The sequence below is a fragment of the Fusarium coffeatum genome, assembly GCF_003316985.1.
Source record: "Fusarium coffeatum strain FIESC_28 chromosome Unknown BRIP53273_contig_376, whole genome shotgun sequence".
Lineage (NCBI taxonomy): Eukaryota > Fungi > Ascomycota > Sordariomycetes > Hypocreales > Nectriaceae > Fusarium > Fusarium coffeatum.
This window is the reverse complement of record NW_022158165.1, coordinates 41193-65749: the sequence shown is the minus strand read 5'-3', so window position 1 is coordinate 65749 and position 24557 is coordinate 41193. Positions and strand designations below refer to the sequence as shown.

General features: G+C 50.1%; 7 protein-coding genes across 7 annotated transcripts; 5 read left to right on the top strand and 2 right to left on the bottom strand.

Annotated features, from left to right (window-relative positions):
* Positions 1 to 635: 635 nt before the first annotated feature.
* Positions 636 to 4089, top strand: FIESC28_11238 (uncharacterized protein; the record flags this gene model as incomplete). Its single annotated transcript, XM_031165365.1, has 2 exons — positions 636 to 1061; positions 1126 to 4089. The coding sequence occupies 2 exons, from the start codon at positions 636 to 638 to the stop codon at positions 4087 to 4089; spliced, it is 3390 nt and encodes a 1129-aa protein (XP_031010593.1).
* A 1018-nt stretch (positions 4090 to 5107) lies between these two features.
* Positions 5108 to 5946, top strand: FIESC28_11237 (uncharacterized protein; the record flags this gene model as incomplete). The annotated part of the gene is made up of 3 exons (XM_031165364.1): positions 5108 to 5335; positions 5399 to 5783; positions 5855 to 5946. The coding sequence occupies 3 exons, from the start codon at positions 5108 to 5110 to the stop codon at positions 5944 to 5946; spliced, it is 705 nt and encodes a 234-aa protein (XP_031010592.1).
* Positions 5947 to 10021: 4075 nt separating this feature from the next.
* On the top strand, positions 10022 to 12127 carry FIESC28_11236 (uncharacterized protein; the record flags this gene model as incomplete). The annotated part of the gene is made up of 4 exons (XM_031165363.1): positions 10022 to 10049; positions 10396 to 10664; positions 10788 to 11286; positions 11343 to 12127. The coding sequence occupies 4 exons, from the start codon at positions 10022 to 10024 to the stop codon at positions 12125 to 12127; spliced, it is 1581 nt and encodes a 526-aa protein (XP_031010591.1).
* Positions 12128 to 12995: 868 nt separating this feature from the next.
* Positions 12996 to 15148, top strand: FIESC28_11235 (uncharacterized protein; the record flags this gene model as incomplete). Its single annotated transcript, XM_031165362.1, has 3 exons — positions 12996 to 13223; positions 13283 to 14261; positions 14775 to 15148. 3 exons carry the CDS (start codon positions 12996 to 12998, stop codon positions 15146 to 15148), a joined length of 1581 nt encoding a protein of 526 aa, XP_031010590.1.
* A 1389-nt stretch (positions 15149 to 16537) lies between these two features.
* Positions 16538 to 17794, top strand: FIESC28_11234 (uncharacterized protein; the record flags this gene model as incomplete). Its single annotated transcript, XM_031165361.1, has 1 exon — positions 16538 to 17794. The coding sequence occupies one exon, from the start codon at positions 16538 to 16540 to the stop codon at positions 17792 to 17794; it is 1257 nt and encodes a 418-aa protein (XP_031010589.1).
* Positions 17795 to 18285: 491 nt separating this feature from the next.
* On the bottom strand, positions 18286 to 19787 carry FIESC28_11233 (uncharacterized protein; the record flags this gene model as incomplete). The annotated part of the gene is made up of 6 exons (XM_031165360.1): positions 18286 to 18519; positions 18578 to 18961; positions 19017 to 19300; positions 19461 to 19472; positions 19527 to 19545; positions 19749 to 19787. The coding sequence occupies 6 exons, from the start codon at positions 19785 to 19787 to the stop codon at positions 18286 to 18288; spliced, it is 972 nt and encodes a 323-aa protein (XP_031010588.1).
* A 1621-nt stretch (positions 19788 to 21408) lies between these two features.
* Positions 21409 to 24066, bottom strand: FIESC28_11232 (uncharacterized protein; the record flags this gene model as incomplete). Its single annotated transcript, XM_031165359.1, has 1 exon — positions 21409 to 24066. One exon carries the CDS (start codon positions 24064 to 24066, stop codon positions 21409 to 21411), a length of 2658 nt encoding a protein of 885 aa, XP_031010587.1.
* Positions 24067 to 24557: the final 491 nt, after the last annotated feature.

Sequence of the window (24557 nt, the reverse complement as noted above, 5' to 3'; positions counted from 1 at the left end):
GATTGCGGCTATAGCTCGAGCCACAGTTTTCAGCCACTTCCGCTACGACAGATCGTACCTAGGGAAGAGTAAATCGAATTACGGCGAGGAAAAGCCAGACTGTGATCCGAGAAGAGAGAAAGCCCTGATTGATACGTTACCTGCCTCCGCTCCTAGCATCAAAATACCTACTTAACCTCCATATGCGAACATGGAAGCCCAGACGAATTTTGCCTACCCGACGACAGCTGGAGGTTAGCACCGTCTCGTAGCCACAGCGCCTCCTGTGAAAAGAATGCGCTGAGGTTCCCCCCGCGACCCTGCCCGCTATGCCCTGGCTACCTGGCCAGTAGTCGATGGCCCGTTTCCCGTATCTGGACCTGACGCAGCTCCGTTCGACTTCAACTCCACTCTATCTCCACTGTCCTATAACTCAACTCGTCTCCATCCTCCATTCAGCCTTTCAATACCCCAATTCTATCGTCTATTCCACACTCCGACTCGGTCTGTCTCTTGTACTCGACTCCAGCTGTAGATACATTGACCTTGAAGTTCTCTCCGTAACTTTCGTTTCGTGCCCTGCCCATTCTTCCAGCTCACCAGCAACCTCCCTGTTGGACCGGATACCCCCTCGTCATGCGCCGCTGACCGAAATCATGTTTTCGAACTTGACCAACATCGTCCAAAAAGCCCAGCAGCTAATCGATCCTACTCAGGGGCTTAACCTGTCCAGCTCCGATCGCAATCCTTCAAAGTCATCGTTGTTCCAGAGCCAGTTTCGCTTGCCTGCCTCTCAAACACCACTCTACGAGATCAACGCTGAGCTTACTATCCCGCCTTCGAACGCGACACACGGCGATAAAGATCACGACCGAGGATGGCATTATGCTGGAAAGCTACACCTGTCAGAGCACTATATGTGCTTCTCGACAACACCCACTAGCTTCGTGCAATCTGCCAGTCTTTCGACATCAACGGCTTTCACGGGCCAGACACACGGAGGAGGTCCTAGCGGCAATGGTTTCACCTTTCCTTTATGTGCCATACGAAGAGTTGAGCGCTTGAATAGTCAGAATTTCCAGGTATGAGGTGCAAGCGGGTTAGGAGATCATGTGTGCTATCAATTCTGACATTGCTTGGTTATAGTTCGCCCTAGCACTGACTACATGGAATGGCCTTCTCGCCGAGACCCCCAAAGACAAGAAGGATCCTCGAGAACAGCGCATCACAATTCATCTTGCCGGCACCAGACAATCCTGTGAACGCTTCTGCGATGGGCTCAAAAAGGGTCTCAGAGCAGGTGTCGGTAACGTAGCCAAGCTGCGTCGGGTTGCTGCTGAGTGTTACTCTGAACACCTTCTAAGAACTGAAGATAAGAAGAACGACCCTCCGCCGGACGCTGGCTTGGGAATGCTCTTCCGGTATCCTGGAGACCCGAAGAAGTTGCGCGACAGAGCAAAGATGCGCCTGTGGGCTGAGTATCTGCGCGACAATGGCAGGAACTTTACATTGATCCGACAACCAACTTTCCACAAACTTATTCGCGTCGGTCTGCCCAACCGGCTCAGGGGTGAAATCTGGGAGCTCACTTCCGGTTCGATATATTTACGCCTGGAGAACCCAGCACTTTACACTGATACACTGGCTAAGTTTGAGGGCCAGGAATCACTTGCCATTGACGAGATCGAAAAGGACCTCAACCGAAGTCTTCCAGAGTACCCTGGCTTCCAAAGTGAAGATGGAATTAACCGACTTCGCCGAGTTTTAACTGCTTATAGCTGGGTCAACGCCGATGTTGGGTATTGCCAAGCCATGAATATCGTTGTGGCCGCACTGTTGATTTACATGTCTGAGGCTCAAGCTTTCTTCTTACTCTCGACGCTCTGCGACAGGCTCGTACCCGGGTATTATTCTACGACCATGTACGGTACACTACTTGACCAGAAAGTATTCGAATCGCTGGTTGAGAGAACGATGCCTATTCTCTGGGACCACCTCGTCAAGAGCGACGTGCAGCTGTCGGTTGTCTCGCTTCCTTGGTTCCTTTCACTATACATAAACTCAATGCCCTTGGTATTTGCTTTCCGTGTTCTCGATGTCTTTTTCGTGGAAGGACCGAAGGTATTGTTTCAAGTCGGACTGGCAATTCTACGAATCAACGGCGAGGAACTACTCGACGCAACAGATGATGGGGCTTTCATCTCGGTACTGAAGTCCTACTTCTCCCGCTTGGACGAGTCAGCCCATCCAAGGTCAGAGAATCCTAAGCTGCGTGCAGTGACGCGATTCCAGGAACTCATGGTAGTGGCTTTCAAAGAGTTTGCAGGGATTACTCACAGTAGCATTACGGAACTGCGCTTGAAGAACAAAGATGCTGTTCTTAGTAACATTGAGAACTTTGCTAAGAGGACTGCAATTCGCAACTTAGGCCCAGAAAGCAAGCTGATGAGTACCGACGAGCTCGGGGCTTTGTATGATCGATTTTACAGCATTCTGTACGAACGTCAGCAGAGAGACCACATGATCCAACAAGAGAAGATGCGACGGGCCAAGGCAAGCAGAATGCGTGCGTCCGAAATATTCACAACGCATCATAACGAGGTCGAGAGGGGGCGTGTAGGCCTAGGGCCAAGTACAAGTCTTATGGATTACGACGCGTTTCGTGAATTTCTTGCCAGCATGTCGAAATGGGCTATTTCGGATTCACCAGGTGCCACCAAGTATGGAAATTACGAAGAACGGCAAACCAAGTTCAATAGCGCCAGACGCGCATCCGACATGTTGTCTCCTTGGGGTACGGGGCCCGAGCCTGCCGAACACGAATTCTTACGTCGACTTTTCAAGAAGTGGGATGTCGATGACAGCTCTGCATTGACTTTGCAGAATGTTGTCACGGGCTTGGCGCAGATCAAAGGCAAGCGGGATATAATGGGCACAATCACGTATTTCTTCGAATTATACGACGACGATGACGATGGCAAAGTTGATCGTGAGGGGATTTTGCGTATATCTGAGGCCTTGTTGTTCCTATCGCGCCGAGGTCTTGAGGGTACCCTGAGCCCCAGTGCCAACAGCACTATGGAGAGTGATGCAGCAAGTGGTCAGGAATCGCAGGCTGGCCTACCCTCTGGTGTCTCGACTAATGAGCGATTCCTGGGAAGTGTGAGCGCCTTTATAAGACGATGCTTTGAGTACGCCGACCCTGCAGGTGGACACAAAGACCAAGTCCCCACTACACCAGATGATGAAACCTCAAAAGGCGGTGCCTTTGCGATAGGCGACGACGACGACGACGACGACGACGACGATGACGATGACGATGACGATGACGAGGAAGATCTCTTGGGTCTTGAATCCCCTACCAACTCACCAACTAAGGCAAAGAAGCCTACCCTCTCAACGGAGAGTTCCTTGGATGCTCCCACCGACCCTGAAGCAGCGTCACGTCGAAGAGTTTCTAAGGCCAAATCTGAGGCAGCAAATGCAGCGCTAGACCCTGCACACCCACTGCATCTTACCCTGCCGACCTTCCGTATGGTAGTCCTTGCTGATGAGTTGCTTGAGCAATTCTTTGAGTCGTCCTTCCCTGCATCCTTCCATGTTATCGAGGGACTGCCTACGACAACTTCAGCACAGTCCCTCACAACGTTTTCCAGTCTCGGCTTCGGAGCCAGGCCTCCGGTTGCGCCCCCGGTCGGTCCTCCGGGAGCAGGACGTGGCCTCCGTGGCGTCCTCGATAACATCGTCACGGACGGAATGCGTGTCGCTACCGAGGTTAGACGACGTATGGACGAGGCTCAAAAAGAACTCGAGAAGAACGCCCTGCCTGGGCAACGGCCCGAGGAGGAGGATGAGGATGATGACGACCTTGGAGTTGAAGTAGGCGTGAGAAAGGGACCTTCAGCCAGTAGCACCGACATAGAACGTCGGTCCGTTAGGAGCTCAGACAGAGACCTGCTAGATGGAGCAGATGCAGAGGCTGGCGCGTCGGCCAAGCCGCAAGAACCGAGTTTGCTTGACGTGAACCCCAGCGACGACCGACCTCGTGCCGGTACAGCGACTTCATCGGGGTCAACTGGAGGATCAGGGGTTGTGGAGTTTGAAGGCTAGAAGAATGATTCATAGGATGCCAAGTAAGAGACGGTTATGCAAGCAAAGAAAGAAAATGCTGATGGTCGGTAGTGTCCATCATCCACAACTAGATAGTGTTTAGGTTTTGAGGCAACCACGAAGATAAAGGAGCGTAACGGAACATGGAGGGGGCGAATTGGCGTAACACGGACGTATAGGAGCCTGAGAGATGAGAGGTAGCGGGCTCCTCCCCTTGAAAAATCTATACCTTGATAAGAATCTACGCCGTTGGTGTCAGTCTTGCTGTACTACGACCAATATAGTCTGAAGATAGTATCTGGATCAGCAACATCTGCAGTGGCCGACATTCGAGCAAGTCCTGGTTTTGAACTGCTGAGATCATATATAGTGAGCAAGGCGTTACGGAGCATACGGGTTTCGAACGAACCAGGCAATCTTGGCATCAGTAAACGTTGTGCTTCATCGTGACACAGCTGGATCAGTTTCCCAGCTTCAGGGTGGACATTCTGAGGTACCATCGCTGGGACCAGCAAGATACTCACCAGGTAAATCCCGACACAGGCTGGAATGCGCCTATTATTAAGAATGTTGGCTACCTAATATTGTTCTGTGAGCAATGGATTCGACTAGGAACGCGGCTGTAAAGGTCTGGAATCGTCTTAAAGACACAATAGCCCGGTTAAGGTAGAAACAAGCGGCACGTTATTTGACTTCCAATTCCTAAAAACCCACCCCGCTGGTGTATAATACAGTGAACCCCTATGGCGCGATGAGCCGTAGTAGCGGAATACCCCGCCGTCGCATAAAAGGTAAGGTAAGGTAAGGTATGGATGGATTACATCACTGACGTCTTTGACCATCATAAGTGGCAGGAGGTACAGAGTAGAACCCCCTTACCTACATGCTCGAGACAAGAGTGTAGAGCAACTTGCCGCCTGGGATAATATCAAACTAAACCATCTTTCACACCTCAGTAGTAGATACAGCCAAGAATTTATCCAACTCCAAAAGAGGCCACTTCACCTCCATTTATATCATGGCAGTCATCCTCGTGGTGGGAGCAACCCGTGGTTTAGGTGCCAGTACTGTCAAACAATATGCTGAGCAAGGCGGCAACACCGTCTACGGCACGACAAGATCGTCCGAAGGCCCTGAAGATTTCCATACAGACATCATATGGCTTTCCGGCATCGACCTCATGCAACCTAACGTCGGCGAGACTCTTGTTAGTCTCTTGGACTCTTCCCAACCGATCGACTCGTTGGTGAGTGCTATCTTACTGTGAAGTGAGAAGGCCAAGTAGAACACGTTTGTAAGACTAGCAAAGATCATCACAGCAGGTTACTTCGCTACAGGAGACTTGACCGCGGACAAAGGTCCCAGCTGGGAGCAGGAGCAGCGCATGTACACAACCAGTTCAATCGCCCCCGTTTTCATCGTCCACCGGCTTATCCACCAGGGCTTTTTGAAAAGGGATTCCAAGGTAGTGCTCGTGTCCTCCGAGTCCGGCAGCATCACTCTGCGACATCCCAAGGAGGGGGGAGGAAACTACGCTCACCATGCCAGCAAAGGAGCTCTCAACATGGTGGGCAAGCTGCTCAGCTTAGACCTTCGAGAGCAGGGCGTCATTATCAGCATTGTGCATCCAGGCTTTATGCGAACCGAATTGACAAAGGGCGTTGGCTTTGACAGATTCTGGGATGAAGGTGGAGGTAAGACATGGCAGAAACCAGCTTCACACAAATCAACGCATTCACTAATTAATGAATGTTTGATGTATTAGCTGTGATGCCGGACAAGGCGGCTACAAGCCTGATCGAGTGGACCGATAAGCTTGATATGAGCAAGACGGGACAGTATTGGGCGCCGCGGTGACCAGGTAAGTCGCTACCGAGACCATTTGTGTTACGATGTGTTAGTGAAGGGCTAATGGAGGCTTGTCTGTTTGTCTTCCTAGGAGATATTGGGACTGCTGAGGTCGTTCTGGGCAAAGACTTGGCTACACCACTCCAACTACCCTGGTGAACGGAACAATAGGACAGGACAGAACCAGTCGACAAACCGGCACCAAGCTCAAGAGATCATCAAGCTCAAGGACTTTCCATAGGCAAATGGGCCGATGGGGACGAACAGGCTGTCGCTGAAGAGAGATAATTAAAGTGGAATCGGGAATTGGGAATTGGCGAGTAAATGGTAAAGATTGTCGGTGGGAGATTACTGCAATTTAAGAGATGGAAGCGACGGACCTTGGACTTGTTAAACGAAGGAAGCTATCGTATTGTAGATTGTTTATTGCGGGTAACGATCCTAGTAGTGTGGGGTTGAGAATAAGGGTCTTATAGTACTTTCAACTAGCAGAGTCACGATACTGCATCCGGCTTGGTAACAGCCAAGTACCTGGCTTAGCATATCATTAATTTTGGAAGTTATGATTATCATGAAAATCATCAGATCTGTGGTTTTCTAACCCGTGTTCAGGTGTGTTACGTAGCTGAGGGGTTCCGAGTTTGTATCTGATTGGGATCGGCTGTAGACGACGCGAGGCTAACCAAGAGGGTTTGTCCCACTCGAGTGGGAGGCTGAGAGCTGCATTCTGAGTTACAGTCAGGCGATAACTGCATCTGTGCACGCCGAGACTCGCATCTTGACCGTGGACTGTGGTTGTGTCAATAGCCAATACACGGATACTATTGGACATACCAGTGTAACGTGACAGGCATCTCGATGTTATGTATTTCATGGGCGAGTGTCAGAGTCCGAGTCAGATTACATAGTAATTAGCGATGTATTCGTAAGTACTGTAACTGAACGTTAATCAATTAGATAACTGCTCCATTGCATAGCACGTGGTCCTCGATCCCTAGTCGAGAAGCCAGTCAACTTTGGGGACCAGCACAGCGTTGTATCTAATTAGTCTAGAATGCAACAGTCCAGTTCAGTCAGTCTGGACTCTGGACCGGGCTCTAGTATGTACAACAGTATTAATGGCCAGGGAAAAGCTATTATACGGAGGACCCCAGGCTCTGTTCAGAGTTGGTTCACTCGGTACTAAAGCAAGCACCTTGATTTTGCAAAGATCTGACGGTACAGTACAGTACAGTACAATCGTGTCTTGGATTTACCGTTAAGTAGGTGATCAATCTGATATGATATCTCAACGGCTACGTTGTAAGCTTCCGACAGCCCCTTGAAGGCTAACATTGAGTGGACAAAGAAGGTAAAAAGGAGGCAGATGAGAAATAAATTTGAGCCATGATCGATATGTAACCGGCCGGGATCATTGATAGTTGTGGAGTAAAGCTTCGGGTTCTGATGGCTGGCGTCAGGGGTACGTGGATCATCCATGGATGACAGTGTGGAGGAGATACTCCATCCAGGACCACGCTGGGTATAGCGTAAGACCAACCTTTAAGGGGCAGGGGGGGGCTTGCTTTTCGGCTGACTGGTCTTGCCTACCTGCCTATGCAGAACTGTTCCATCCATGGACGCTGGGATACCAATTGTACCTACGGATACCTACTAATGTACTGTTCTATTCTCCTGTAGCTACGAAGAATGTGCAATTCTATCCATTCCCTCGCACCCGCATTCCAACTTGCCACTGTTGAGTGTACAGAAACTGCTAGTCATCGATTAAATGGAAGAGGTGAAACAGCCGCGCAGTGTCTAGACGTTCTCTTAAAGCCACAGCGGTAGTGCTGGCGTTACCCTGTGTAGCCGGGAAGTCAGCTGCCGCCACTTTTTCTTTTTCTTCCGCCGACAAGGTAATATGTACTGTACCTACATACATAGGTAGGTACTTACCTATACCCGTAGAAGGAAAGACAGGGGGCTTTTATCGATTCAGGGTCAGGATCGATGCTTGGAAACTGAGAATATCGAGCAAATCGGCTGGATTTCATTGCACGTATGGTTATGGCAACGCTGGGCGGTTCCTACAATCGGCCGCCGAGGAAGTAGCCTCGGTGTGGTAACAACATAAAGGTAAAGGAGTACCTAGCTGTGTCCGTACTTAGGTACCTACCTACCTAGGTACAAACACAAAGAGAGAGACAGAGAGAAAAATAAAAAATAAAAAAATGCAGACAGGCAGGTAATCAGGTACAGAGTCAGCAGCTATTGAGCTGAAAAGATAGGTCTATGTCTACTAACTTATATGAATCAATTGCATGTACGGATACCCATACAGCACCAAGGTACTCCATCACATTGACAACTCTGAACATCCATTGCTTTTCTCATCTCCCATCTCTACCGGGTGCACTACTGTACCTTCCCTTACATGGTTACCCCAACTTATAAGTTACCTAGTAGTAGTATGGATCTGACTGAGCTGCTTCCCGATTGATGTAGGTACTGCACCACTTTCACCGACTTGCTTCACCAAAGCAAACAGGAGCCCCATTTCCCCATTTGTCATGGCTCTTACAGAAGGCAGGTACAGTACAGTAGTAATTGACAGTTAGCCCGTACTAAGTGAGTCTATTCATATCTGTACCTTAGTAGGTAGCTCTCCGTACCTACTCTTTCCCGGATTGGCAGGCTCCCGCCCCGTGCCTCTCCATCTTTATTCTTCTCCGTCGATTGTTTCTCTGTCTTCTTTCACCTTCAACTCCGCAACATTCACTTTTCTAGTCGTCACTCAAGTTGCCCTCCAACGTTCCTTTCTTGTGACCCTTACCTTCTCCTGTCTCCCCGCAGTCGACTGCCCGGGACTGACTGTTCTTCATTCTTTTACCATAGCATCGTTGTTGAACATACAGGATCAACGTCACGTTACGTATTCTCGCAACCCATCAGCACCGACTTACGGCAGCATATCGCTCACGCAGTATACATCACTCTGACTTCACTCCACTCTATTTATTCTATCCTCCTTTTTGGCTTTGGACCCTGGAATATTAAAGCACGGTTTCCGCAGCAGAGTTGATTCTTGAAGCAGCCCAGCCTGTCCATCGCTCCAATATATCTTCGAGCTGACTTTTAACCACCGCCGGACTCACCACCATCAATTGGCTGGATCACTTGCAACCATAAAAAACCACAACCTATCCGTAGGCTCTCAACAATCGAGTCTACCTGGACCCTGGAAATCACCATTTGGTTATACTACACCCCTGTTCAGGCGACATCGTTCTAGTACTTACATAGGTACTACGTTGCCCCTGCCAGCCGCAAGCATTGGCCTGCCCCGCTACATCCATTGACGATTCGTACCCAACCAGACGACCCTGACTGGTTGAACTACCTACCCACGCAACCGCAAATCGAGTGCCCCTTCGTCGGCATCTTTTATTGTCGACTTGACAGCCAGAAAGAAAGAAAAAAAGGCCTGCCTACGAAAAACCGAGCCTTCCTTCGCACGCGGTAGTGCTGTACTACTTGTTTTCCCGCCTTTACACGATCAGATCTTTCTCCAACCCCACGGACCATCTGAATCTTGGGCGTTTTGTTAGCTTCTACGTTTAGGCGATCACACTACCTGTGCTCGCTCTCAGCCAGCCCCTTTCTGAGCCCTTTGGCACCCGACCACACAGGCCAGCCCACCCAATAGCCATCGACCCGCCTGGTACCTGAACAGCCCGAGTTGAACTGGGATTCAACTCACTTTTGAGTGGCGTACCGTGTTCCTGTCGACCCGGCATGACGCTAGGTCTGAGCTTCTAGGTCAAAGGAATTTAACCCATCCTGAACTGCGTGCTCTACCTACCACGCCCAGATCTTCACAATCAATCACTTGGCAGGTTGCTACCATTCTTGCTTTTCGCAAGCTTAGGTACTGACTATTTCCTGCTTGTACACGACACCCGTGACGCATTGTTTGACTCTGCGTTGCAACGGTGACGGGACAATCTGCCGTTTTCTTCTAACTTTATGTCGATTGGCTCCGCATCATCTCCTGGATCTTCAAATCAGAAACACAAAGCCCAAGCTTGACCCCTTTGCAATCATGTCTGCTGCACAATCTTTTCCGTCCGGTAAGCGCCCGCCCCTTGATTTCGCTTTGATGTGATCTGCGACAAACACTTCATTCCCAAACTCTCCCTCCCCTTCAGTCTCGCCGGGATTCGCGCCCGATAACTACCACAAGGTCGGCGCTTGTATCTGCAAAGAAAGGTGATAAGATCCAGAAACCAAGATTGAATGGATTGCAAATTCACTTGGCAGAACAATCCATAAGCGAAATCGCTCTCCGATCCACTTGGCTGGCGTTCATTCTGTGTCATGCTGAGGAGATTGTTTGTTTCATCTTGGTCCATCTGTCGTCGTCATTACATGCACGCGCCCGTTTGTCTGGCTGCAAGCTGATACTTTTCTTGGAAGCAGGCCACGCCAGTTCTGGTCAATCTCCTGGACTCACACTCAACTTATCTTCTAATAACCCCTTCCGCAACCGCGCACCCTCTCCCGCCAGCGCCGATCTTCTTTATTCTAGCAAACCCTCTTCTCCTTTCGACGACCCTCCCCCACGGCCATTATCACGAAATCCGTTTCTCGACTCACCAGTCGACTTGCTATCTCAGCCTTTGAGGTCACCTGGCGCCATGTCTGCTCACTCAGATTCCAAATCCCTTTCGGCTGAGGAGATTTTTGTACGTATCCAGCCATTCTGTTACTTTCACTACTATTGGCAATAATGCTTTGCGGAACCTGTTGCCTGTTCATTGTCTTGGTGTCAGATCGTCTTAACTCTTTGCTAACGGAGTATCTTGCAGAATTCCATGACACTAGACGACTCAGCACAAGATCGGGCGAAGCAGCAAGCCCAACGTCGACCAGCGAACGGCCCACCACGACGTGATGGAACTGCACCACCACCTCAGGATGGCAAGCACCGCCCGACGCGTTCTCAGGAGGAAGCCCTCCGCGCTCGCAGGATGCAAGGTCCCGGACCTCGACCCCAACAGAGCTCACCGCAAAGACGGGCCCCACCAAGACGCCCCCGACGTAACTCTGAATCCTCTTTGGTGGACTTTGATGCGCGCCCTATCACAGACGAAGAGAAGCGAATGATCGAAGCCGCCAGACGACGTAAATACGAACAACAGCGTCGTGGAGAGGGCAAAGAACGCACTGATAGAAGCGACCGCGACCGTGAACGCGAACGCGAACGCGATCGCCGTGAGCGGGGTGACAAAGAAAAGTCCAGCCGTCCTAGCCGTAGGATGGATATTATCGACCAACTTGATGCCACAAGTATTTACGGGACTGGAGGTATGCCCCCTTGTCTTGCCCACTCACGCTGGCTCGGTCTTGCTAACATAGATTAGTTTTCCATCATGATGGTCCTTTTGACGCGCTGAACCCTCACCGAAACCGTCAAAATGCGAGACGTGCACCTATGCAGGCTTTCCCCAAGGATTCTCTCAACAACTCACTTGGAGGCGCAGGACCTCTTAATGCCCGGGCCGACCACTCGGTCCTTATGGGCAATGCTACCGATGAAGCTTTCAGAGACTTTGCGGCGCCCACCAAAGCCAAGAAGGAGACTCCCATTTTCGATGCTTCGGGTCGCGACAAGATCGTTCATGGCGATGAGTCGGTCGGTCTAGGCACCTCCACATTCTTGGAGGGCACACCCGCTGCACGAAGTGCTATCCAGCGTCATCAAGCCGAACAAGCCCAAGAAACGTCTGAGGGTGGTCTGCAGCGAAAGAAGTCGCTGGCACAGCGTATCCGTCACATTAACAAAGGCCCTAGAGACTACAATCAGCCAGGTCGTGAATATTCTAGGATCACACCCGACCCCTACCCGACCACTGCTAGTGCTGGCTCCGATAACAACCCTTTCTTTGCCGAATTCGGCAAGGGAGATGAGAGTATCAGTGTTAGACAACGAGATGGATCTATGTCAGCCAACAGTCCCCCGGGAGCTCGACGTCCTTCTGCTGGAGCAGTCCTGGAGCGACGAGCGACGACTGACGCTGCCACCGCACTGGATGATGCACCAGCCAAGCCTACTGGTCTCATGGGACGAATGAAGAGCTTAAAGGGACGAAAGACTCGGCCAGAGATTCCTAGCAACAGTCCTGGTGTGCCCGGAACGGCCGTTTAGTGGAGGACAGGTGCCGGGCGACTCCTTGACGTGAGCCGAACCTCAGCGCGACGGCAGTTTAGGCAGGACAGTCTTCTGGAGAATGACAAGGAAGACATGAACGAGAGCGCGCGGGGCAACAATCTGCCCACCCGAGACCAAGAAAACGCGGCGCCAAGGGACATGGTGAGATCTGCAACAAGACGAGCCTTTGCGATGCGTTGCTGCAGAAGCCCAGAAAAGCCTCGATCGAGGGCTCACGAGTCCAAGGCAGCGGCATGAAAATGCCATGAGATAAACCTATCTGGCCCATGCGGACCTAGATCAATCTTTCACTCCTCCCCCTTTCCTCTTCTCCTATTGTTTTATTTTGCTCGGGGCGGGACGGTAGCATGGGTTATGGGACACCCGACCCCGGGTATTGGGTCGCTTACTCAGTTTTGGAGATTCAAATCAAGGCAGGTCTTGAGAAGCAGAACCCCGAGGCCTTAACGGTCGTTGATGGTAATGTCATGATACCAGGGAAGACATGGGGCTGCAGAAATCTGGAAGGCTGTCATAGAACCCTTTTTGTATGTTTTATATCAGGAATTGATGTCTAAATTGTGGACGCATTACCACAAACAAATACCACGTTATTGCTTATTATGTACATGTAATTACTCCCCCTACGTGATTGCGAAAGTGCATGGTAACATTAGTAAAACATTTTCACGCACTTGCCTTATTGCCGACTGAGCGTAGGTAATTGTCGAATATCAACAATCATTTTGACAAAGTTTGGTTTCTTTTTCGACGAAAAGTCGCTGCTAGGTAAGTATTTCGCTGACATGGACGCCTTGACCAACACCATCCTTACATAAACACTGTCAAGATCAAGACTTACCTGATGGACTCGGTGCAACCTTCTCAGTCACGAGAGAGCTCCCACTTCCTGGTAGAGCCAATTTCAGCTTCGATTTTGGCTGAAAAAGAAGCCCACAGGCGTAATGCAGCCGCGGTCCTGGGGACCTGTAAGACAGGATGCTCAGTCGTGGATGACGATGTTTTGCTGGGCGGCTTCGAACGCGCAAGTATTGTGGGCATCAGTGCCGAGGATGAAGATTTGGGAGTCCAGGTAAGGACAAACGTAATGTTGAAGAAAGGCAAATCGTTTTACTAATCTTCCTTTGCCAGCTTGGCCTTCAGACACTGGCGCATTCTTTATTGGAGGGGTCAGTCAAGAATGCACTGCTCATCACACCGAAGCCGACAAGTGCTATGTTAGGGAGCTTAAGGGATGCTATCAAAGCAGAGCTCGAGACACGCGGATATACGAGGGATAAGACAAAGTTGAGGCAGTGTCTCGATAATGTGATGCTGTCCTGTGTATTTGATCTGGATGGTTTATGGGAGGTCTTGGCCGACCTGGACCGAAGTGAGCCAAAAGAAAAAGAAGAAGGTGTCTTCTCACACAGGGAACAGGAGGCACAGAAGCAAGATACAACACAAAGAGCACCAGTCGATGAGATTCAGGACAGCCAGGACGACGAAGACACGGCATTCTCCCCCGTTGACCAAACTTCAGAACTTGTGCAAGAGAAAGAGGCGCCAAGCAAAATGACGCCGCACCCAGAAGTCATCGTGATAACCCATTTCTCCTCTCTTTTAACTAGCCTCTTCGCCCATCGCGAAAAGGTAGCCGCCCACACTTCTCTTCAGCTTCTGGGCTCTCACCTGCGTGACCTCTCACGGAATCTTCCATCTAATCCACTGATCGTTCTACTCAACTCTACATCATCAAACTTCTCAGGCCCAACACATAGTGCTATAGCCTCTCCTGCAAAACAGACCTTTGTCGATCCAACGCTGCGATCCATCTTCAACCCACCTTTAGTCACAGGCTACAGCAGTCGACGAACAAAACCCAATTTCGGTCTCTCATTTGCTCAGCTGTTGGACTTGCATATTCTGTGCACCAGGATTCCCAAAACGAGAGTAGACGCAGAGATGGCAGTGCAGAAGCGCTCTGGTGAGGAGGTCAATATGGCTTGGGTTGTAGAGGTGCTGTTGGATGAGATGGGTGTCTGGGAAGGCAAGATGGGGGTAAGGGTGGGTAGAGAGCAGAGATGGGCGATTGTTGAAGTTGAGAAGGGAAGAGTACAAGGTGCATTCAGTGAGCTAGAGGAAACGCTCAAAATTCCACATACAGGTGAAGTAAGAGATGCATGAGGTTTCGGAGGAAGGGGAGTTTGACTTGCTTCACTGTATTGTAGTAGCTTATAGCAACTTGTAGGGAAAGACTGGGTAATTTGTGAATGATTCACTCGTTCTATTAGCGGCAACATATGTTTTCACTCTCTATTCGGACAAATGCATTTTTATTTGGTCGACTTTATCACCAGTATCCGTACTGTAGGGGCATTCTGAGGGAAACGTTGTCAGCAAAGCCGTATTATGCCCGAAAAGAAACTGGCCAATCACATGTTGGCCGCAAAACTTAGTAGGTACTCTATCAAGTCTCATGAGCATTCGACATTCGACCGCGCTGGGGTGACATTGACAAAGCCGTTGCCTTTACAGCCAAAATGCCCAGCTCATGTAAAGAACTACGTAAGCTACACATTCAATAAATTCTCTGGAATCCCTCCCAGTCGTACATTCTAACCCTTGATTTTCCTTTGTCTAGGCGAAGCACTCGCGCAGTGTCTGCAAGAATCCGAATGTGTCATGGTCGAGCGCAACAGCGCCGCCGACTGTCTCCGCGAACCCCTCGTCAACACTCTCCCCCTCAAGTGCCGCCAGCTAAAGAAGGGCTTCGGCGAGTGCAAGCGTGGCATGGTCGATATGCGCAAGCGATTCCGCGGCAACATGCCCGTGGCGTACCGTACAATGGAGCAAGCCGAGGAGGGTCAGGGATATCAACTTTACGCCGGCCGGCCAGCCTTTGCAGGCGGTGTCAAGAAGACGGACGGAAACGAACCTATTCCTAAAGATTGGAGAGAAGTCGAGAACGACAAGTGGAAGGCCGAGCAAGCGGCCATGGCACAGGAGAAGAAGTGAGAGAATGGCTGGCTCTTTGATACTGAACCAGGCGGTTCCTCGCACCGAATCGTCACGGCAAACAACGACTTACGAAGATGATGGGATTTGAGATGACAATATCAAGATATCAAGCACAATAGATGCGGAAAAGGCGGGACTGGAAATTGCCTTTCGAGGTATCTGCCAGACCTTGATCGCCCATATGTATGTACCTGGCAACTTCGCACACTCTTTTGCGAGGAATGCAGGTGGTCTGTGTCTGTACTCCATACTCACCTTTGTGTAATATCTATATTTGTAACATATGATTTGGTTTGTTATATCTGTTTCCTGGCTTCCATGACTGTCATTGCATATTGCCTCGTGCAGCCAATAGCGTGTTATCTAGACTATCTGTCAGATGAGAGTGGCATTAGGGTACTATCTTATCACCTTTGGAACCCAAGACACGGAATAGTCACTTTATGCGAGCTTAGGCTGACTTTGGGATAATTGTTTCTGGCTTATTACCTTTAACGTGCCCACTAGGTACGTTGAAGTCGGGTACAGTACAGAGTATGAAGGTTGGTATTAGGATGGCCTGGCTAGCGCAAAGAAATTAAAGTTTGAGGCGCCTATCCGTACCAACCTCAGCATCCATTGGATCTTGGCTTATCTTATGCATCTTGGATCTCGCCCATCCACGCACGATCTGAAATGCCTACGGAGTACAGTACTCTATCTGTCGCCTTGGTATGTAACTTGGAGTTTCGAATTCGATGCTCCGAGTAAGTAACCATAGATGTAGGAGTCAATGCCGTAGAATAAAAGAAAGAAAACCCCCTGGCCCAACGGATTCTTGGGTTCAACCTTGCCCGTTGATGGATGGAATAGACGGGGAATTGTCCTCCCTTGTACACATCCGTCCTTGGCGCCATCCATCACACGTACGTCTGAAAAACCTCATCCCAACAGAAAAAGGGCTTGGCCCGCCGGTTTGAAAATGCCATAGTACAGAGTACAGAGTACAGAGTACAGTACGGTGGTGGTAATTTACAAGCTTGGTCAGCTAGCGGCACATCTGTATTTTTCTTTGCGTTATTGGACTATCTACCTACCTACCTAACATCCATACATCTCATCCCACCTGGAACGATTCTGGCGCTGCGAAGGTCTCACCACAGCCGCCCAAGAGAAGCTTGCTTGGATCGGGTCGTTGTGCGAACGCTTCCGCTTCATTTCGTACACTCGTGATCCGAGACGATTCCATTTAAATCCCCTCTCCGTCGCCTCACCGGATTAGGAAATGCGGCTTTGTCCACCACCGTTGTCGTCATAACCCTTCTCTCGTCCTCAGTATCAATTTGCTTCACCTGAGCTTTGCAGTATTTACCTCTCTAATTCGCCTTACCACCAACCACGGTCATGATGATCACCGCACCACAGCGGCGACTACTCGTCCTCATATCGACATTCTTCTTTGTATTCAGCATTTTTTACTGCTGCTCGCGTCTCGCAGCATTGACTGTTGGTCCCAAAATCGTCCAAGAGCCAGCACATCTAGTTCCCCAAGTTGAGTTGCTAAAAGCCGACAACCCCATGTCCTACGGCATGTACAATCGACCGAGCTACGACGGCATCGACCTCATCAGGAACTTACCAAGCGAATACATACCGACGGCAAAGAATGGAAGACGGCTGGTTGTGGTTGGCGACATACACGGCATGCTCGACCCCTTCGAGAAACTGCTCAAGAAGATCGAATTCGACCCTGAAACTGATCACGTCATTGCCGTCGGCGACATGATAAACAAGGGACCTAAATCCTCGGAAGTAATCGCACGCCTTATGGAAATAAAAGCCAGCGCTGTCCGCGGAAACCACGAAGATCGCGTAATCCTCGCATGGCGCGGCCTCAGCAGTCAACAAGGTGTCGCAGCCTACCTCGATTCCGAGAATGCCGCCAGGCACCGAGGTGAAGAGGAGGATCTGAAAACCGCGCGTAGCCTGACTGAGCCGCAAATGGCATGGCTTAAGAAACTCCCGGTCGTCTTGTCGGCGGAGCCTATGGCTCTCTATTTTGTGCATGCTGGCCTTGTCCCAGGCGTGCCTTTGCCGCAGCAGGATGCCTGGGCTGTCATGAACATGCGCACCCTGCGCTTTCCTCGTGAGGAGTTCCGTAAGAAGGAAATCGAAAAGAAGCTCCAGCAGGTAGAGAAACAACGCCAGAAAGAGCTGGAAAAGGCACAGGAGGCGGCACAAGCGCAAGTAAAGCGAAGTTTCGTCCCCAAAGGGGAGGATGCCAATTTACATGCTCATATCGCTCGTGCTGAGACCGCAGAGTTGGACTCCACAAGCACCGTATCCTCGACCGACGAAGATATTGTTGACTCTGGACATACCAATCCGGACCGCGATGTCTGGCTTCCTATTGACGGACACCAAGGCGAGCGATGGACCAAATTGTGGAATAGGGCGCAAAAGAAACTACGTGGACCTGATCGCCGCTCGGTCATATATGGCCACGATGCCAAGATGGGCTATCAGGAGGATTCCTATACATTTGGCTTGGACTCGGGTTGCGTCAAGGGCAACGCACTGACAGCTCTGGTTGTTCAAGCCAGCAAGGAAGGAGGATGGAAACATTCGACCCACCAGGTTACGTGCAAAAAGGGTTGGTGGTGATGCCCTTCTGACTGTCCAAAACGATTATTATCAGTAGAGGTATCACGCTTTATCATGATTGTCGGACGATGCCATGGCGCAGAATTGCGCATTGAACTTCGGGGGCGTTCGGGTGTTATGGCTATGTAGTTATCTTGTCAAACCTTTTGGATTGCGACCTTTTCATGGCTGTCTTGCCAAGACACTAAGATATTCATATAATGCAATGCCATGGAATTTTGCGTAACATGTCGTCTCAATTCGTTAAGTAGCCACTATCTGTGTCTGGACATCTAATGCCCCTATCAGGACATGGTTAACCACTTTGCCTCGACTTGAGGGTAGATGGTTTAGGCTAGAGTAGGTATGTGGTATAATAAGCAACCTCCATCAAAGATCGCATGCAGATCCAAGCTATTCTTTTCATCAACTCGATACCGCTTCGTCCCCATTTTCAAGGATTTTGTAACTTTTAAAATTAATTCCGTGGCCCCTTAAAAGCACGAAAGCGCTTAGGAAAGCTTCTCCTTGAGGATATCCTTCAGGGTGACAGCATCAGCAGCGAACTTGCTGATACCTTCACGGAGCTTCTCGACGGCCATCTGATCCTCGTTGAAATCGAAGCGGAAGAAAGCCTCATCCTTGATGTAGGACTTCTTCTCGATATCCAGAGAAGAGGCCTGGGAGGCATCAAGCTTCTTGGGCACAGCCTCGGAAGAGTTAAGGAGATCCTCGAGCAGGTTGGGCTGTAAAGTAATGTTAGCACAAATCAGTCCCTACAACATATGTGTACAAAAAACATACAGAAATAGTCAGGTAATCGCAGCCGGCAAGCTCAGTGATCTCGCCAGTGTTTCGGAAAGAGGCACCCATAACAATGGTGTTGTAGCCGAACTTCTTGTAGTAGTTGAAGATTTGCTTGACCGACTGGACACCAGGGTCCTCCTCCTTGGAGTACTCCTTCTTAGTGGACGCCTTGAACCAGTCGAGGATACGACCAACGAAGGGAGAGATGAGGTAAGCGCCAGCCTCAGCAGCACCAATGGCCTGGACAAGAGAGAACATGAGGGTGAGGTTGGTGTTGATGCCGTGGTCGCGCTGGAGGATCTCAGCAGCCTTGATACCCTCCCAGGTTGCGGCGATCTTGATCAAAATACGGTCCTTAGAAATACCTTGCTCACCGTAGAGCTACCAAACCATGTGAGTGCGGTGTCGAGAAAGTCCTGATGGTATATCAACTTACCTCGATGAGGTGAAGAGCCTTGTTGACTGAAGCCTCAGTGTCGAAAGAGTAGCGAGCGTCGACCTCGGTGGAGACCTTGCCGGGAATGATCTTGAGGATCTCCTTACCGAACTCAACGAGGAGTCGGTCAAGGGCATCGTCGACCTGCTGGTCGATGGGGCCACCCTTCTGCTTAGCGTAATCGATGGCGACGTCGATCAACTTGGCGTACTCAGCCTTCTTGGAGGCAGCGAGGATGAGAGAAGGGTTGGTGGTAGCATCCTGAGGCTTGTACTTGCCAATGGCTGTTAAATGTGTCAGTTAGCATTGCAAGTTCCATCATATCATGCCACGTCATATCAGGATGATCATGACGAGATTTGGTGGGGGGATAAGAAAGTATGTTTGTATCGAAACAATCAAAGTCGTGAACTCGAGCAATGAATAAAGAGAATGAATACTAACAGGCAAAGTCGCCTAGAAGAAGAGGTTAGTACATTACTTTGCAATTAGAGGGAGTGCGGTAATTACCAGAGTCAGACACAACAGTCTGTTGCCGTGTAAAAGCAAATGGTCAGCCATCATATCGTCTTGAACGCACAGCTATGGAAACTAAGGGGATAGAGGACGACCAAAAGATTGGCTGAAGATTGAACGAAGCTCAATTGATTCTTGACTTGAGCGCAAAAGTGATGCTCGCTCTTCTCTCTTGGTCGCGATGATAATGGAAGGGGCAATGGTGGGGTGACGTACGGTGCCGGTAGCCTTGAGCTGGTCGAGAGAAGTAGACATGATGGGATCGTATTAAGTCGTAGGTATCGTGTAAGTTTGATTGAGCGATGTGAGAATAGAGATGAATGAAGAGAAGAGAAAGAAAGAGGAAGAGGAAGACTATGAGGGAGTAGCAACCTAGAAAAAAGATTGGGGTTTCCACCGAAAATCGGGAAGGGACCTGACGTACACAGAACGACTGGCTCCTTCTCTGTTGTTCCTCTTTGCCCCTCAGGTCGTCGCCCCTCCCATCGCTGCACCCTGCGCTTGCTGTGTCCCACACAAGGTGGCAGCTACCTACGTCGGATGCCCCGCTTCTTACCATGGAAGTCATAACCGGGGCCTGGGTACCTTACTTCATCTGCCTCATGTCAACCTAGCCCAAACCTCAGTTACAGCCGCGCCAGCCAGCAACGTTGAGATGCATTTTTCTCTAATTGGTTGGTACTCAGTACCTGAGTTTTACTTTTTCTATCTACTAACAATACCATGCTGCAATCAGGTCGCGTATTTACCCGTGTCTCGGAACTGTCATCTGACATGACATAAGCTTTTTCAGCCATCAGTCATTCTCTACTAAACTTCTCGTCACTTATTCAACATCGACGACATCGGCAAATCTACAGTGCTATATCCATTTATTGTCTTGGTAATCGCTACCGCCGCACCGCCCCCACCACTTTACTTCACTCTCACCTCAGTTCAACCTAGTCCAAGCGGGCGAGGCGGGCAACCAACCCCCCACCTTATGGCAGCGAAGTCGCTTCAATGGCCCGGCCTGACCTCGCTGTGTCCACCGAGACCCTCAATGATGTCGTTAGCACCTGGACATAGAATGCCGTGGATAGCTGAAGTAAGGTACAGGCAAAACTGACGCTTTGGGGGTGATGTATATTTAGCCGCTTGTTTTTGCCTGCGTTATGTTCGGCAGTAACTGCGCATCGTGATTATCCATGGATATGTGCTCATGTTCTGATTCATTCCACCGAAAAAAGCGCCTTCAAAACACTCACGCACAGGCTCCAATCAACAGCAACAAGATAGTATGTGGCTTTCAATCGGCGTAAGTGTTTAGTGAAGTCAATGTCACCGGTAACCTCGACGGGAAGAACTCCGATGCTTCCGGATTTCTACATGAGGCCTTAAGACTCAACATCGTGGATGATAAGGTGTGTCGTGAGCACCGTCATAATACGAGCGTTTGTTCTCCCCTTATGCATGCATCCAACCGCAAGTTCTGTTTAATTCCGCGTGAATGAGGTGTTTAAATGTTTAACTAAGAACAAAAAATAAAATAAAATAAAAGATAATCAACACCCAGGAGGATGACATTGGCCAGTATCTCCCAACATTTTCAACCCAAACTGGTGTCAAGCACAAAAGTAGCGTAGCTGCTCATGTTGGCGTTAGTCACATGCATGGAGGGTAGCCGGTACTTGACTCTCAGAGTTTGTTTCCTTCCTATAAACGCTTTTCCCTCGATGTGTTAATAGTACATTGTACCTGCCGGCCAAAGATTGCCCCCAAACACTATTATGCCTTGAAAGTTTTCCCTGTTTGAAACCTCATCTGTATGTATATGTTTGTGACACCTTCTTAGCCAACGCCATTGCTACGTAATCAACTCAAAATCAGAGGTGGTCTAGTCCTCAGTTATATCTCCATATTCCCACATACCACGACGATCTTGCTTCGCCTGGGCCTCAACCTCCTTGAGGTGCTTCAGTGTAGGTTCGAAAACCTTGCTGCGCTCCCACGCTTTGAGCTTCTTGGGCACCATACCGTATCCGCCTGCAACAACATCTTTGTTGATCGAGTCATTAGGGCCAGGCAATTCGCCCGAAGACCCAGTATCGTACAAGGTAACGTAGCTCACATTCTCCTTGTTGTCGACAAAGTCGAAGTTGGCAACGAGTCGCTTATTCTCAGTGATGTCGTAAATAAAGCCGATGGCATCCTCAAAATAATCAGCGCCGGTTGGAAGCTGAACAAACGACAGAGAAGCGTCAACGGCCTGAGCCTTCAGCTTCTGCGCACCAAACTTGGGCTGGTCAAGGGCCCGAAGGTTGGACCAGGGAATCTTCTCGCTGTTGCCGTAGTCGATGTAGATGACTTCGGATTTCTTGGCGGTGCGATCGTTGGACCTCACACGAGCTCGGTACCATTGGCCATCGGCGGAGAACTTGGCTGAAACGTACTCTCCTGTTTTAGGTGCATCCTTCAAAGGGTTGTTGTTCTTGGAGTCCAGATGGAACTTTCTAAATTCGCTCATCAAGCTTTCAAGGGCAGCTGTTCCCTTACCAATCTCCTGGAGCTTGATCTTCCCGTTTGCGTCAACATTAGTGATGACAACATCACGGTAGTCGGTAGGCTTCTTTTCAAGGGAGGCATCGGCTTCAGGAGTAGCCTCCCCGGCATCCTCTTCCTCATACTCCTCATCTTGAGATGGATCCCAATCTTGCCACAGGTTCTTTCGGGCTTCCTTCGCCTTCTTCTCGGCCGCAAAAAGCTCGGTGGCATTGCCAGACTTTTCAGCAGAATAGGCGTGAACAGAAGCCAATCCCTCTTCAACTAAAACCTTGGCAAAGTTCTCACGATTGACGTAGAGCTCACCGATGAAGCCACCTACCTTATCCATATCATGGATGTTCACTTCGCAATCTCGCTGGTTACAACGGCGGTTGGCAAGATCAAGAGCTTCCTTGCCGAAAGGCTCGCCACCTTCGCCATCGGCTCGGGGCGCTCGAGGGGCTCTAATACCACCCAAGACCATGGTGAGTTTCACATTCTCGCGGGGAATTAAGACCGTGAATCTTGAACCTGCCTTACAGAAGTCGACAATAGCAGGAACCTTCTTCTGCCGTTGTAGTGTAGCCAGCATGATCTTGGCCTTCTGTGTGTTCTCGGAAAGGTCGGTGTACTGCTTGGCCTTTTGAGGCTTGCCGGACCACATACCCTTCTTCTCCTCTTTCGCCTTCTCTTGGGCAGCAAGAAGATCATCATAGTTGGGAGCTCGGTCAGTGTCATCTTTACGGTGTCGGATGACTGAGGCCCATCCGTTCTCGACCAGAAGGAGGTTGATATTGGTGTTCTTCTCGGTAACAGTAGCGACTTCTCGGGCCTCGAAGCCTTCGGTTGCAGGCTTGTTGCCGTCGATACTGATGCGCACTTGCTTTCCGATAAGCTTCTGACGAAGGAACTCCTTGGCCTCTTCCCTGAAGGGACTCTCGGAGGGCTCTGTAGTACGGGGGCCTCGGACACTGCTGATGCTGATGCGCTTTTCTGATGTCCCGGCCTTGTTTCTGATCATGATGATGTCGGCACCAATGACCTTGGAAACGATCGCATCCTGGTTTCCGCCTTCAGCTTTAGCAACGTGATGCTTGTGAATACGGAGCTTCTTGGACTGTGCCTGCTTTTCAGCGGCACGAAGAGCAGCCATCTTCTCGCCCAAAAGGGTAGAGTGGAAGTCGTTACATCGTGCCAGACCATCTTGTAGCAAGAATTCGGCAATGTTTCCGCGAGGGTGTATAATGGCGGCGACGAGCTGGCCTTGTGGGCTAGCACCGACGATCTCGACCTTGACCTGGCGCTGGAGCAATCTTGATTCGACGAACGCTCTGGCTTCGTTTCCATACTCCTCAGCGGGCTGGGTAGCACCAGTTGAAGGAAGTGTTCGCTCAGTGGCTGGTGTTCGAATGCCAGCAATGAGGGTCATAGGCTGGACGTGCTTCTTCTCCGATAGCAAAAGTCGCACCAGCAGACGGTCACCACTAAGAACTCGCTCTACCACACCATCAACAGTCTTACCCTTCCACTCCTTCATGAATTCGGGACCGCCAAGATCGTTCTGAACTTCAATGATACCGCCAACTCCAACATGGAGGCCCTTATCCTCGGCCTTGGCCTTACTTTCGAGCTGACGGAGGGTCTCCAGGCGATCAAGAACTTCGTCGGTCTCTTCCTTTCGACCGGCATCCTCACGGACCTTCAGCCAGCCAGCCTTAACAAGCTCATCGGGAAGGTTGGTACCATCCTTGAGTTGAGCAGTTCCAAATTCTCGGCCGGATGTAGGAATCGTGTAGAGAACAGTGGCCTGTACGGGCTTTCCGACAACGAGATTCCGGAGATACTCGCGTGACTGGAAGGCGAAAGGTTCGTCGCCTTCGCGCTTCAGATGGGGAGCCGTGACATAGGCAAGAGACAGGGTTCGCTCAGCATTGGGGTTGTTAGGGCTGGTCAATATCAGAGTGTCGCCACTGAGCACACTCTTGACGTTTCCGATAAAGGTCTTGGACATTATGACGAGGACAACGAGACGAGGCGGAGAAACCTGTTGGTACAAAAAAAAGAAAAAACTTTTGTTAGCTTGCATCTAAAAGCAAAAGGCTGCCGGTGACAATAGTCATTCCCAAGAGTTTCCAAGTAGAATAAGGAGCTGGCTTCGAGCTCACTCTGGTCATGCCACCGCTTCATGGAGAAAAAGCACAATATTCTGTGTTCCAATATTACGTACCTGATATGGGAAAGGAAAGCGATATTTTTGGTTTGAGCCTTGTTAAGGATTAGGATTCGGCTCAAGCAAGGACAAACAGAAATAAGGAGGAAACAAATGGAAAAAGGGAGAGCTTCATCCAAGCATGTGGAGTGGAAGTCCAGATCGTGTGAGCTGGTCGCCATTCTTATGGAAAGGTGGCCCCAACGTCAGGTTTCGCCGCTAAAGGCTCAAGTGTGGGGACGAAGCTTAGGGGTCAGGTGGGTCGACGAAAAAGCGAGACTTAGCTAAGGGTA